General features: G+C 38.2%; 1 protein-coding gene across 1 annotated transcript; it reads right to left on the bottom strand.

The window, feature by feature from the left end:
* Nucleotides 1-4,667: 4,667 nt before the first annotated feature.
* Nucleotides 4,668-11,524, bottom strand: cstpp1 (centriolar satellite-associated tubulin polyglutamylase complex regulator 1). Its single transcript, XM_028002675.1, has 9 exons — nucleotides 11,329-11,524; nucleotides 11,135-11,237; nucleotides 9,992-10,122; nucleotides 9,348-9,432; nucleotides 8,912-8,997; nucleotides 8,580-8,787; nucleotides 8,394-8,503; nucleotides 7,199-7,262; nucleotides 4,668-6,560 (listed from the first exon to the last, which is right to left on the bottom strand). The coding sequence occupies exons 1-9, from the start codon at nucleotides 11,369-11,371 to the stop codon at nucleotides 6,392-6,394; spliced, it is 999 nt and encodes a 332-aa protein (XP_027858476.1). The 5' UTR covers nucleotides 11,372-11,524; the 3' UTR covers nucleotides 4,668-6,391.
* Nucleotides 11,525-15,784: the final 4,260 nt, after the last annotated feature.

Raw genomic sequence — 15,784 nt, forward strand, 5'->3', positions numbered from 1 at the left:
TTTGACTTTTGGAGCTAAGAATGTCATTGGTTTTCTAAATCATTTCTGAGATTATTTTCAAAATTATTGAGTTTTGTTGGTGGAAATTATACTCCTTTTTTTCTCTCTATCTACAGTATGACGTCGTATCGTACACACATAGCCCGGGCTTTATAGAACCAAATATCTCCGCCACATTGTTTAAATAAATATCATACACACAGGATTGGTTTCGGAAACGTTTTTATCCACATGAACCTGCACAAATCCGCCCTGAGTGTTGTTTTAACCATGCCAGACCCATAGGGGGCAGTGTAGCTCTTGGCTTACTTTCTCCAAATGCCCAAACAATCCAAAATGATTCACCTGAAACTGAAGCTGCAGAGTTGGGAGTATAACATTTCTGCTGCTGCAGAAACATTTGGAGCATGGCTGCATGATCTGTGGAGACCATGAACAACCGAGGAGTTCTCTGATTCTTCTTCCAGCTATAAAATACAACACAAGTTCTTTTAATGAAACAAAAATAGGAAAAATTTAAAACATTTATAAACAAAAAAATTTGTAAAATGTATCAGTTTGGGACAATTTAAAACTAAACATTATAATTAAGTTTAAGACATTTACACCTAAGTGGGGCTTAATATGGATTAAAATAATAATTCTGCATGACTTCAAATCAGCATAATATGTAGAGAGATCTCCTTCAGCTATATTTATGATTTTATTAAAAGCAAAATAGGTTTCTAACACAAACAGAAATAGTGTTTTTAAGGGTCTTGAAGCTGCAGGATGAATCAACAGAGCAGATTTTAATCTCCACAGTGACGGAGGCCTTTATCTGCTCGTCTCTTTGCACACACTGATGTTTCCAAATAAATTGAACAAAACGCAGACTCTGTATTTTCTAACATTTAGACTCGACAATCTTCTGTTTTAATGGTGAAGGTGCCTCATTTATGTTTGCTGCTCTCCTTTGGCTTCCAAATGTGACTGAAAACGTTCACGCAGGGTTCCTGCAGCTGAGCAACAAGTCAAGGCCGAATGACGCTGTGCAATCTGTGTGTGTGTGCGTGTGTGTGTGTGAGAGAGAGAGAGAGGATGCTGATGTTTCTTCTGTTTTATCTGCTCAAACCTGGAGTGAATATTAAATGTTCAACTTGAAACAGATAGGAAAATGTTTTGAGATATTGCAAAAAATAAGATAATTTCAGTCAAGAAATAATGACATGAGATAAAGAGGCGGTAATAACGCTGACAAAAAAATATTCTTTCTTAAAATGCAGCAACAAAAAGGAAATCCCAATAAACTTTGTTCATAAAACGGCTCTAAACACGTGTGACTCAAAATGTCTGAGTTTTTATTTTACATCCCAGTTTTAAAGGGGAAGCATTATGTATTTTCTAGGCACATAGTGCTATTTTATATCACAATCATATACAGTACAGACCAAAAGTTTGGACACACCTTTTAATTCAATGAGTTTCCTTTATTTTCATGACTATTGACATTGTAGATTCACACTGAAGGCATCAAAACTATGAATAACACATGTGGAAATATGCACTAAACAAAAAAGTGTAAAACAACTTAAAATACCCCTTATATTCTAGTTTCTTCAAAGTAGCAACCTTTTGCTGTGATTACTGCTTTGCACACACTCTGCATTTTCTTGATGAGCTTCAAGAGGTCGTCACCTGAAATGGTTTTCACTTCATAGGTCAACCTGCCCTGTCAGGTTAATAAGTGGGATTTCTTGCCTTATAAATAGTCATGAAAATAAAGAAAACCCATTGAATTAGAAGGTGTGTCCAAACCTTTGGTCTGTACTGTATATGAAATATATACTATATATATGTAAAATATGTCTTCACAATTAATGCCTTGAAATTGGGTCTCTGTCTCTTTAAAAACACCTGCTCTTTCTGAAACTCCGCCTTCAGGAAGTTGTAACAACGTGACTCTTCTATTAACCCTTTAACAACATTTTTACCAGCGTTTCACTGAGAAGTAGCTCCTACAATAAGTTCAGCAGAACTTCAGTTCCTCCAGGTGTTTGCTAATTGCTGCTGGCTAGTCTGACGGAGCTAAAAGGGGGAGGAGCTGTGCCTCGAAGGCGGAGCTAGGTCCACCCACACTTTTTGCATGGCTGAATGGTTTCAGTGGGAGATTAATGGATTTTTCAAACATACATGAAAGAATCAAGGCAACACTCCATCTACGTTTTTGATGAGGGAATAACGTTATAACAGGATTTGAAGCTCTAAAAAATAAATTTTATACGATACTGCCCCTTTAAGGATTCATCTAAAGGGCTGTTTCAAGTACATAGAACCAAAATGTACACATTTAAGTCTAACTGCTGCTTTTGGATGAAAGCTGACTGCCGCAGTAATCATCCTGATGTCACTGGGCAAGTTCTGCAGGGGGCTTTCATGTTGTCCTGCCCTCTGGTGGCCACGTCAGTCATTGCAGTCTCAGCAAAACAAAGTTGAAACTTTTGGAGTTTGAGCAGATAAAACCCGAGAGCATGAAGCATCAAAAATGTTTTTATTTCCATGTTTGATAACAGTGCCTGTTTTTCTTTTTTTCTGCACTAACTGACCCGCTTCAGAGACACAGAACCGAACCTGAAAAAAAGCAAACAAACCAACCAAACAGCAGGTCGTGTTCAGATGAGTGGTCCTGCGGCTCGGCGCGACTGATCGCCTCAGAGGTGGTTGCTGTGGAAACCCAGAGGACTTAGGTTGATAGCTGGCATGTTTCTGCAGAAAAATTATTTGAAGCTGTTTAGATATTTAAATATGGATTGTTTGAGCTGGAAAACACCTGAAACATGTGGAATGTCGCATTAAGTCTCAGTAAGAGTTTAAACTATATCAATAAAATCTACGGCAGCACTGTTAGCAGTTTTCTAGCTAATAGATTTACATTTTTAAATGAAAAATACTGACCTGCCATGATTATTTTTTTATCTGAAAAGCCGCTGGATATGGGCTGGTGGGCGGGTCACTCAGGGCTGTTCTGTGAGGCCGAAGCTTGAAAGGAGGAGCTGCGTCCTGAAGGCGGGGCTAGATCCAACCAGGCATTTTGCACAGCTGAATGGTTGCCATGGAGATTAAAGGATTTCTCAAACACGCATGAAAGAATCAAAGCAACTCTCCAGGTATGTTTGTGATGAGAAAATAACATAACATAATGTAAAGCTAAAAAAAAAGGTCAGTTTTAAATATGTACTGCCCCTTTAAGTCTATATAAGAGGACAAAGCCATCTTAAAGATAGAATCCATATTTTTTATTTTCAAAAAAGAGTTTATGCCTTATTTAAATCAAAGTATGATCCAGAACTGAGTAAAAAACATTTCCAAAGGAAGACTCAAAGAACTTTTTATTAGAGCCACTTAAAAAAATTATTTAAAAAAAAAAAAAAAAAACACACTCTTGAACCCAACTGCCTCTTTGGCCGTGATAGAAAAATGTAGCTGTATCGCTGTTTCCATGGCAACCACCTGAAGTGCACCACTTTGAGCCGCTCCTCCAGAAAGTGTCCTTTCTTTGCGTTCCAGCTTTGTGACTCTTAACAGCACGAACATTCACTGTACATACGTCATCATCCTCATCCTCATCACAGAGGTCTCCTGTATAAATCCTGTTTGTCTGTTTGTATAGGAGGTATTGCCGTACGCTGTGGCTGGGTGTAGCGCCGCATGATATCAGTGTTGTAAAATGAAGAAGCTCAGACTGAAGCTAACTCTGGGTTTTCATGTCAATAAATCAAGTTTACAACAAAAATCACAGATCATGGTATGTTTATTTTTATTTTATTTAGAGAATAATGCTGAATTTAGATTTCCTGATGTTAAATGATGACAGTTTGTTGAAAACAATGATTTATTCATCACTGAAAGTTTCAGAAAAAGAAGCTTGTTAGTTCTGAACTTCATGTTTAATCTGGTTTTTGAAAAATAACATTCTGGCCTTGTGAACTTAAACAATTTTGTATTTTAATTTGTAAAATCGGGACGTAAAAGATGCATTTAGCTACTGGCCTTTTGTTAGTTCTTGCAAGCTTTTTCTTTCTTTTTGTTATATTATTCTTCTTTTAAAAAAGTATACTTTCTGTAGAGAGTTCCTACAAGGTCTCGATTTCGATTTTTCCAGAAAAAGAAAATGTGAAAAAATATCGACATTATTTCTCTGTCTTTCAGAGTCAGAATTTCTTTTTAAATTTTTTTTAAAAGATTGCAACTCTCAAAAGTAGTGCAAATAAAGAAATATATTTAGATAAATATACAAATTATAGTAGAAACACAAGAAAACTTTGATATTAAAAACATATATATTGTCTTTTTTCCTCCTGGGTTTTCCCCATTCTTCTTTTGTTGTGCCTTTTTTAAAAAAAACATTTTTTATTTTAAATATAATTTAAAAGACAGGGAATTCTATAAGTTAGTCTGGAAAATCTGGCAATTTCATATGAATGATGAAAATGAAAATCAGTAAAAGCACCAACAGTTTCATGCAGATTTAGCTTTTTTTGTTGTTGTTGCCAAAACCTTCTGCTGATGACAGTCATGATTATATCTTAAGTTATTCAATTCCACATTGTGACATAGAAGTGAACCAAAAACTGCCTCCATATCAATTTGACATTAATTCTAACCAATAATGACCCAGAAACCTTTAATGGCGTCACAGTTGCAGCTTTTATTAATCAGTGAGCGTAGCTGCATACATTTTGAATTATATTTTAAGTAATTTCATAATAAGAAGTCATAAATGCATGAACAGGTGAGTGATACAGGCTTAACATCTAATTTATCATAAACATTAACGCAGTAGCAGGTCAGAAAGAAGACTGTAACTATTGACTATGAATAGACATCTTCAAGAACAGATAGGCTACATGTTTGTAAGGTACATTCATAAAATGTTTGCTTTGTTGTCAACATTTCAATAGAGCTTATTTTCTATAAATGCCACAGATATAAAGATCTAAATTTTTTGACATTAGCAAATGCAAAATTGAGCTTTAATTAGAAATAATACTTTTAAGAAACAAAAAAAGAAAAGGTACAAACAGTTGAAAAATGTTTGTTCACATCAAGATGCTCTTGTTTTCAGATTTTACTTACAGACTTATTAGTAAGCTATTAAATTGTTCTCTATGGTTTCTGAAGCTCTTTCAAAGTCCTTAATTATTGCCATGAAGCTGCATTGAATTTACTGAATGAGATCAAATTTATTTTAAAACATACTTTTTATTAAACTACTACTTTGACAAGTTCAGATTTAAAACTGATGTAACATTCATGATGGCACAATGAAATGACAGCAGGTTAGTTGAGCACAAATTCAATTAGAGACAAAAGATTATTAGCTTTGCTTGAGAATCACTTGAGAGTTTGGTGTATAAAATTAACAAATAGCTTAAGAATTAAAGAGGAAAGCTCATGATTTGTCCTAAACAGAGCTAAAATCAAGCTAATGCATTTTGGGCTAATTGTTAAACTAGCCTAAGCTATGTTTGGATAGCTAAACTAAGTTAACATAATGTAGGCTACACAACAAACAAAACTGAGCTAAATTGGGAGATGCTAAAGAAAGCTAAATCAAGAAAACACACTTTGAATGAACATAAACTAAGCTAAGCTAAATTGAAGTTGAGTCAGTTTAGCTCACTTTATTTTAGCTTAGTGAACCTAAGGTACACTAAACTAACCCAAACTAAGTTAAATTTAGGTATAGCTACCAAGCTAAATTACACTGAACTAAGTCAAGAAAGGTTAATTTAAGGTAAACTAAGTTGAATCAAGCTAATCTGACCTAAACTGAGTGAAGCTAACACATGCTAATCTTGGGTAAGCTACATTAAACCAAGTAAAACTAAATCAAAGTAAGCAAAGCTAGATGTGGGTTAAGCTAGGCTAAAATTAGCTAAGCCAAACTATGTTACACTCAAATAAAGTAAGAGAAGCTAAGGCAAGCTAAACACAGCTAACCAGCTTTAACTATGCTAAAATGTGCTAAGCTAAATTTCTCTGAAAATGCACAGCTACAAGAGTTCTAATGAAAATGAGTAAAACCCAACAGAAAAAAAACGTGAACAGTTTCAGAAAGACTGAGAAAGTCTAAGATTATACAAGGAAGTCAGTATCAGAAAGATAAGAGGCGCTGAATAACGAACTATAAACTATAAAAAATGAACAATATCTCTTAGGTGACTTTAACACTGGAAGTACTAGAGAAAGGTGGGAAAGTGTACAGATCGAACCGACCACCTGATGTCACTTCGATAGCTCTGTAATGCGTGTTCATACGGCACTATCTAACGTAATGTGGGTTTTGTATTGCAAATTTTATTAGAATGTGTTTGCCTGCTAAGACTTAAAGACCCTGCAAAGACCCGGTTCAGTTTTCAGAGGAGTCCGTTTCCTCGGTGGAGCCGTCGCTCTCCACCTCCATCTTCCTCCGGTGGTGGATGTTCCTACGTGGGGAAGCGCGCCTCTGCACCTCCTTCAGACCCCCGATGGCGCTGCCGCTGCTGTTGCTGCCGGGGCTCACAGAGATCTGAGCGATTCTGCATTTATTCAGGCAGAAAGACAACACTCAAAACATCGTCCCACATGTATTCATCACACCATTTACACTGCAAAAACAAAAGGTTTATACGTATTTCTGGTTGAGTTTCTAGTGAAAATATCATACTACATTTGAAATAATACAAAAACTGACTTGCAAGTAACTTTTCAGCAAGATAAAGGAGCTTGTTTTAAGTAAATAATTCTTTATTATTGATTAAAATGCCACAGGCAGAATATTTCTCTATATAACTCAACATTTGTCCCATGTTTTAAGTGAAATAATCTGCCAGTTGAACTAGCATTTTAATCAATATTAAGTAATTATTCACTTAAAACAAGCTCCTTTATCTTGCTGAAAAGTTACTTATTTAGTTTTTGTCTTATTTCAAGTGTAGTGAGATTTTTCCACTAGAAACTAGAACAGAGAAACTTAGTATTTTTTGCAGTGTATTTAGTAATTTCACCTTGATGGAGGTTATTCAATTGTATTTTGCACACAATTAAAGCCAAATTAATTGAAACTAACAAAGTTATTCTATATTTTTAATGTAATTCAGATCATTGATTTTAGTGCAATATTGCTATTAAAACCCAGTGATTGTAAACTAAATGAGTTGTGTGAGTTTGTTCTCACAGCTTGTCGAGTTCCTGGTCCATTTCTGGGTCAATGAGCAGCTCCTCCTTACTGGGTAACGCTCCTGAAACAGTTCAGACACAGAAACTCAGTTTATCTAATCAAATTTAATAATGGAAATTAAATGTTGTTGTGACTCATATTAATTAAAAAAATGTTCAGTCATTGCAGATAGTGATGGCTGTGGGCAGGAAAGATCTCCTGTAGCAATCTGTGTTACAGCGAATTTGGAGAAGCCTCTGACTGAAGACACTATGTTTTATGTTTTACATAAAGAGGATGGTCAGGGTTGTCCATAAGTTTCTTGAATTTATATGAAATTCTTCTTAAAATTGAGAAAATTATAGACAACAATCAGGAAGTAAACAGAATAAAAATGGAAAATGTTAATAAGAAAACAATCTTACTGTGTGGTAGAGAGAGTAGCCATTTTGATTTAAGTCAAGATTAACTCAATAGAACTGACATTAAGCGATTATTTTAGTAACCAATTATTCTATCAATTATTCTTCTGATTAATCTGTTAAATAAAATAATAAAATATTTGGCACATTCTGCAGAGTTTCCATTTAACCACTTAAGCCTTTAAGAAAATACATATTTAATTACCTAAAATGCAATATAAAAGCATTCCTTTGGAGAATTTTAACCAGATAAAGTTAAATCTAGGCCACTTGAGTTTTGGCTAAAACATATTTACACAGGTGTTTTTATTTTAAATGCAAAAATGTTATGTAATTTTTGTACAATTTTGGCTTAATTATTGCTCTGAGTGTGTTGTTCTTTCAGTAAATGGGATTTTTTAAAATATCTGTATACTGCTGATCGATTAACTGCGGCATATAATTACAATCGAATATGAACTACGATGTGTTCATGATCATAAAACCTTATATATATTAAAAAATAACTCCGACAATTTTACAATTACAAATCAAATTAAATCCAGAACAAACATTCATTGAATCAAGGCCATTTAGAGTCGGGTTTTAGTTGTACAAGGCCTAATTTGTACAATGTACATGTACATTGTACATTGCTAGTTGTATAACCACTAGCAGCCATTTGCAGAGAAAACAAGCCCATCATCGCATAAGCCTTTCCGCAGAAACGTGTGTCATGACTTCCTGATGTCATGACACAACATGACTAATCGATTAGAGAAAACATTTGAAAAACTTTCTGCTGAACCCACCGATCGTTTGGTTAATGCTCTCATGGTTGGCCAGACTCTGGAGGAAACCGTAGTAAGAAACTTTGTCTGTCTGTTCCAGTACTTCCCTCAGGCACGTCCTGGAGGGATAGCTGCTCGCAGAAAAACAAAACATTCACAAAAACAACAAAAACGCTGCGATGATGAGACTTTTCATGGTCTGCTGACCTATGCTTGAACCGTTCACAAAGTGCGTCCACACACTCAGCCAGCGTGGACGAATCCACGACGTCCTGCTGCTGCTCCTCCCTGTCGCTCTCCTCGGTTGCCACGGAGACGAGCTGCTCGACGGAGGACGACGTGGGGACGATGACGGTGTTGGGACTCTTCCCGGCTAGCAGGTCCTGGTAGATCACCTGGATGCTGTCCAGGAACTCTGAAGGACGACAACAGGAGGAACTCGTTCGTATTCTGCTCATCAGGAAAAAAAAGATGAAGAGACAGTCCAAACAGTTTGACCTAAATGTTGAATTTTCTTATGTTTTCTGAACCGGCTGTACCTTGGTAGCAGAACTGCAGCTGGAAGGAATAAATGAAGTCAGAGAAAGACATCAGACCATCAGAGGCGTCGTCCGCCAGAACAATTCTGCAGAATGACAGAAAGAATAAAGCGAAGTTAACGAGCTGCACGTGGAAACAAGATGTCAAGGATCTGAATCTTTGAAAAGATCCAGAACTCTCATACGATTCATAATGGGCATGTTCAGGATGTTCTATTATCTATTCTATTGAACACTTTGGATTTTAGTTTTGCATTGTAAGTCTGTTGCTTTATCCGTTAAAATATATTAATTCTGGTGGGGTAACATCAAGGGCGGACCTAGCCTGTTAATGCCCTGGGCCAAACAGGCTAGGACCGTATCAGAGCAGGTCTAGTTTCTTCATGGCGTTTCCAGATTAGCATCCCTGCTGAGTGCAACGTGAAGCTGTTACCACCTGGAGGCGCTCTGCACTGCCTCCAGTGGGAAGTCAGGGCACAGCAGCTGCAGTAGGGACCTGTACTCCGGCACCGACAGCAAATCTACAACACAACAAGATGCACAGGTCGACTTAACTGGTGCACAACAACAATCAGTACAAGAGGAGTCAAAAGTCAAAGGTTTCACAGCTTCACGTAAAAACATTAACATTAGGTTATCTCAGCAGAAAAAACAAAGATAAATTAGTAATTAAATACACATTAATATATGTCCATCAATTAATTTAAGATTATTCATTTTGAAGAATTAAAAAATAAATGTATTTATTCAATGTTTTTTGATGCAACAATAGTGTTTCCATTACAGTTCTGTTAAATAAACTGGCCAAAAAAAAATCTACTTCACCTAGTGTAAAATCTTTTTATCAAAACACAAGAATTTTTTTAAACTGATGTGTTTTCATTAAGCAAATTTATTTTCAAAATGTTAAATATGGTCAACGGAAACGCAGCAAATTACAGATCCGTCAGTCACTTAGTTTAAAGCATGTTTTATGATTCCTCCTACGAAATCTGCTTTATCGTGTTTCGTAAAGATTATTAATATAATTTCTGACTTAGACTTCATCATTCTAAGAAGCTGCGGCATCGCCTCGCTCACCTCCACTCTTGCCGATCTGCCTGAAGCATCTCCAGAAGACTCTGATGAAGGACGCTCTGTTGTGCTGCGTGGCTCTGATGTAGCTCAACTCCCTGAAGAGGACATGGTTGCTGTTCTTCACACTGCTGAAACTAAAAACACAAAAAAACATGTTTAAGGAAGCAGTTCTGGTGCGATGGGCCCGGCAGGAATGAAACCGAGTCATCTTTCAAATTAAATTAAACAATGCCAGTGGGGTCAGAACTTCAACATTTAAACTCCTCACCAGCCACAAAATTCATTAAATTAAAAATGCTAATATTAGTTTATTGTAATTTTTCTATTTTTTATTTTGACCTGCTCGATAATAAATAACATTTTTATGAAATCCAGAAATCCTTAAAGCTCAAATACATAAAGGTTGTACTTTTGTTTTATTAAAAGAAATTAGTTGTTTTCTATTTTGTTTGCCAAATTTTTTACTGTTCTTGACTTTTGGTCAAGGGCCGAACAAAATCATTTCAGGGGCCAAAAGTGACTTTGAAATAGAAGTAGTTGAGCAGAGCTTAAATTTGGTTTGATTTTATTTTACGTTAAGAAAATTGTAACAAAAAGATGAGCACATTTATATATGTTGCTAGACAGCCACCTAATTTTGCAGCCATTTTATTCTGAGTGACATTGTTGTACCTAGGAATATCTTCCACCACAAAGGATAGTTATTTAAAACTAAAATAGTTACATTTTGGTTGAATTGTGGGTATGCCTGTCACAATAACAAATTTTACTGGGCGATAAATTATATATATGTTGTTTATTTTGTTGTGACCTTTTACCCAAATGTATTCATATTTCATTTAAAATAGATTAAACAAAACGAGTTGTTTTAAATAAATTATTTTTATTATTTTACTGTTTTCCTATTTAACCCAGCTCTGAATTTTTTATTTAATTTTGATTTATGTATTTATTTATTTATTTATTTATTTTTGAATTATCTCAGATGGGGTCAGAATTCAAACAAAGAAATTTCGGAATCTTTCATAGTAAAAATAAAAAATGTAAACCACATATTTTGTTTCGTTCAATTAATGCAAAACTATCCTGTGTTTAAAGAGGTCCAGGCGGGTTCAGCCTGACGGTTCTGTTTAATGCGGAACCTACTATTCTGCGAAGTACCGAACCAGGCCGAACTGGGTGTACTCCTCCTTATGGTCCAGCAGCTGGGTCACTGCATCATTCAGGTAGAACAGAACCTGGCTGTCCGCTACGGGGGGGAAATAACAGACAAAAATATGTTCATACAATCAGAACCGAACCGAGCCAATACAAATGAGGATTTGCAGTTCCGAAATTACCGAGGTACTGCTCTGCGGGGACGGCCGAACTCAGGCGGTTCATTCTGCTGGTATTGACGGGATGGATCCATTCACATCATCGCAAAATAAGAGAACTTTACTGATTAGCTGATTCAGTTCTGAAGGCTCTGGATGATTCCGACTGGCATCGTTGCAGCAAACTGCCGCTCCATATATGGAAACAGGAAACAAGACCGGATGTTGTGAGCTACGTGGATTTGAGCCCCCAGTTAAACCTGCTAGTAAGGGTTCCGCTTCACGTAATAACTAATAATATTAACAATAATAATAATAATAACTGTTCATGTAACATAAGCAATATTATGTAATGATAATAACTATTATTATTCTACCTAATAATGATAATAATAGTAATTTTATTATTATTATTATTATTATTAGGTAGAATAATAATAATAATAATAACTATTTGGTAGATTATTATTATTATTATCATAATTAGTATTATTATAATCATAATTATTATTGTTGTTGATGTTATTAAATGGTAGAAAGTCATTCAGACAATCTTTTTTATGTTGAAATGCAGGAGACACTACTGGGTGCCACTCCTGAGAACAAATAAATACTCATCCTGCAGTTCACACAGGCTGACCAAAATTAGACAGTTTTTGGAAATACTTTGCCTATTGGTGAGCCTTAATTTCAGTTGGTATATTGAGACGTGCAGGATTTGGTGTTGAATGTGTTCATCATGCTCTATCTCAAAGTTTCAGGTTGCAGCTGGTGGTGCAATGGTGTGGAGATATTTTCTTGGCACACTTTGGGTCTCTTACTACCAACTATTCGTCATTTAAATGCCATTTAAGTGCCACCTGAATAGTGTTGCTTTTGTTACTATAATATATCTATCTTTTGATTCCTAATTTCAGAGTAATGTACCATTTCACAAACCTTAAATCATCTATGAAGTATGGTGGTGGAGGAATGCTAATGTCCATCCATCCATCCATCCATCCATCTTCCTCCGCTTATCCGAGGTCGGGTCGTGGGGGTAGCAGCTTCAGAAGGGAGGCCCAGACTTCCCTCTCCCCAGCCACTTCTTCTAGCTCCTCCGGGGGAATCCCGAGGCGTTCCCAGGCCAGCCGAGAGACATAGTCCCTCCAGCGTGTCCTGGGTCTTCCCCGGGGCCTCCTCCCGGTGGGACGTGCCCGGAACACCTCACCAGGGAGGCGTCCAGGAGGCATCCTGACCAGATGCCCAAGCCACCTCAACTGGCTCCTCTCGATGTGAAGGAGCAGCGGCTCTACTCTGAGTCCCTCCCGGATGACTGAGCTTCTCACCCTATCTCTAAGGGAGAGCCCAGCCACCCTACGGAGAAAACCCATTTCGGCCGCTTGTATCCGCGATCTCGTTCTTTCGGTCATGACCCAAAGCTCATGACCATAGATGAGGGTGGGAACGTAGATCGGCCGGTAAATCGAGAGCTTCGCTTTTTGGCTCAGCTCTCTCTTCACCACGACGGACCGGTACAGCGCCCGCTTGACAGCAGACGCTGCGCCAATCCGCCTGTCGATCTCCCGCTCCCTTCTTCCCCCATTCGTGAACAAGATCCCGAGATACTTAAACTCCTCCACTTGGGGCAGGACACCCCCCCTGACCCGGAGAAGGCACTCTACCCTTTTCCGGCTCAAGACCATGGCCTCGGATTTGGAGGCACTGATCCCCATCCCGGACGCTTCACACTCGGCTGCGAACCGATCCAGCGAGAGCTGCAGATCACGATCTGATGAAGCCAAAAGGACCACATCGTCTGCGAAAAGCAGAGATGAGATCCCAAGGCCACCAAATCGGATCCCCTCAACACCTTGGCTGCGCCTAGAAATTCTGTCCATGAAAGTGATGAACAGAATCGGTGACAAAGGGCAGCCCTGGCGGAGTCCAACTCTCACCGGAAACGAGCCCGACTTACTGCCGGCAATGCGGACCAGACTCTGACTCCGGTCATACAGGGACCTGACAGCCCGTATCAAAGGGCCCGGTACCCCATACTCCCGGAGAACCCCCCACAGGGCTCCCCTAGGGACACGGTCGAACGCCTTCTCCAAGTCCACAAAACACATGTAGACTGGTTGGGCGAACTCCCATGCACCCTCCAGGACCCTGCCGAGGGTGTAGAGCTGGTCCAGTGTTCCACGACCAGGACGAAAACCACACTGCTCTTCCTGAATCCGAGGTTCGACTATCCGACGGACCCTCCTCTCCAGGACCCCTGAATAGACCTTGCCAGGGAGGCTTAAGAGTGTGACCCCTCTATAATTGGAGCACACCCGCCGGTCCCCCTTTTTGAACAGGGGGACCACCACCCCAGTCTGCCAATCCAGGGGAACTGCCCCCGATGTCCATGTGATATTGCAGAGTCGCGTCAACCAACACAACCCTACAACATCCAGAGCCTTAAGGAACTCCGGGCGGATCTCATCCACCCCCGGGGCCTTGCCACCGAGGAGCTTTTTAACCACCTCGGCGACCTCGCCCCCAGAGATTGGAGAGCCCAACCCAGAGTCCCCAGGCTCCGCTTCCTCAGTGGAATGCTAATGTGGGCTTGTTTTTTTTTTTTTTTTTTTAAAAACCTTTCAATTGTAAAGTTGACCAAGAATTCATCCTTATATGAAAAGCATAAAGTCAAATGTGATGGCATTTCTCCAAAAACTCAAGCTTGGCCCAAACTAGGTCATCACAAGTGCAGTACCGCCACACAGCCAGAATCAATTAGATACGCACTGTGGAAAATATACAGAATATGAGCTTTACATCCTAACAATCACTTCCTTCAGAGGTTTGTTTCAAATCTTAAAAAGAAGTACATATCCTAAATATTGATCTGATATACATTTCATATTAAGATAAAAAAAAAATCAGGTATATAACACTGGAAAATAATTATCTCTGTCAATTCTACCATTTCATTAAACTGACTGAAACTTGTTTTACTCTTCTTTTAATTAAAAATCAGCTAATTTTTCGCTTTTATTTAAGGCTGCTAGTCTGTAATGCAATTGTACTTTTCTGTTGTTATGAAGTTTGTTATAAAACAGTTTTTAATTTAAAAACCAATTTAATTGTACTTGAACAATAGAATTTCGAATTACCCAGTTAAAAACACGGGTGTGTTCCCCGTCAGTATGAAATAACCAATAGTAAATCAATCGATATACCTATGAGGCGGGTGTTGTCGCAGAACATCCAATCAAATTGCTACAAGTTATGACCTACATCGCTTCCATCAAATCAGCAAATTATTTTGACATCATGGGGGCGGAGTCTCGTTCAAATCTAGCCAATCATTGGCCACAGCTGATGACAAACAAGGAAACCTATTTGGCAAATTGCAAACGACAGAAAAAATAAAACTGTGCGGTAAAAAAAAATCCGTTTTCACTGGAATTTCCAGATATGTATGACTGTGTTTGGCAGGGCTCACTATCAGGTTTAACGTACGAAACGGATGCAGACAGAACGAAGCCCCACGTTCTCCGCCCTCCTCTGTCTCTCCGCCCTTGGACTCTTTTGAAAAAGATGCGTCAAGTTATACATGTATATCAGAGACGTTACCGGATGTGACTATACAAAATAAGAGTCAATAAATCATATGTGACCCAAAAATTCCAAACAGATACAAAACACATATGCAAACTATATGTAGAATGTGTTGTGGTGTCTTTTATATATATATATATATATATATATATATATATATATATATATATATATATATATTATTCAATATTACGAATACATCAGTTTCTTTAATAGACGCAGGAGACGTTGACCTTTACTTTTAGCGGAAGTTGATTGGGACGTACAATGCAGCTGATGCTTTAAGACTCGGGCAGACTTCACTAGGGTGATCTCATTATAGCTCCCATATCACTGGGTTGCCTACGTCTTATTGTCCTACAGAGACGTCAACAGGTATTCTTTTCATGTCAGTTTAATCCTCCACGTCGACCTACAGTCCATTTTTTCTGTGTCGGTGTGTTTGAGCTGCTGTGGCGGAGAAGTGCGTTGTTCGGCCTGGCTGTGTTGGCGCGGATGGACGGTTAGCTCCTAGCCGTTTCTAGGCAGCTAATGGACGTTAAGAGCCATCAGCAGGCTTTCATTGGGAATACTTTCTGTGCATAATATTTTTTCATTCTGTACAAAGCATTAGTAGAGTCACATTGTTTATATTGAATTAATATTGTGAGTGTTAGTGGTGAGGCGATTTCAACCAGAACCTCCGGGATAAGTAACGGAGCAACGGCTGTTGCTAAGGTAGCTAGTTATTGTGCTGGTTTAAATTAAACGGCTCGGTAATATTCTGACATTTTCTTAGCTTGAATATATTGGGGTTGTTTTTTTTTAACGAGGGTCACGGGAACATCCGAACAGCTTCTGACAGGGCTGTTGTATGGTTAAACCCAGTGGGTTTTCGGGTGCTGCCATGTTTCTG

This window comes from Xiphophorus couchianus, chromosome 2, assembly GCF_001444195.1.
Source record: "Xiphophorus couchianus chromosome 2, X_couchianus-1.0, whole genome shotgun sequence".
Lineage (NCBI taxonomy): Eukaryota > Metazoa > Chordata > Actinopteri > Cyprinodontiformes > Poeciliidae > Xiphophorus > Xiphophorus couchianus.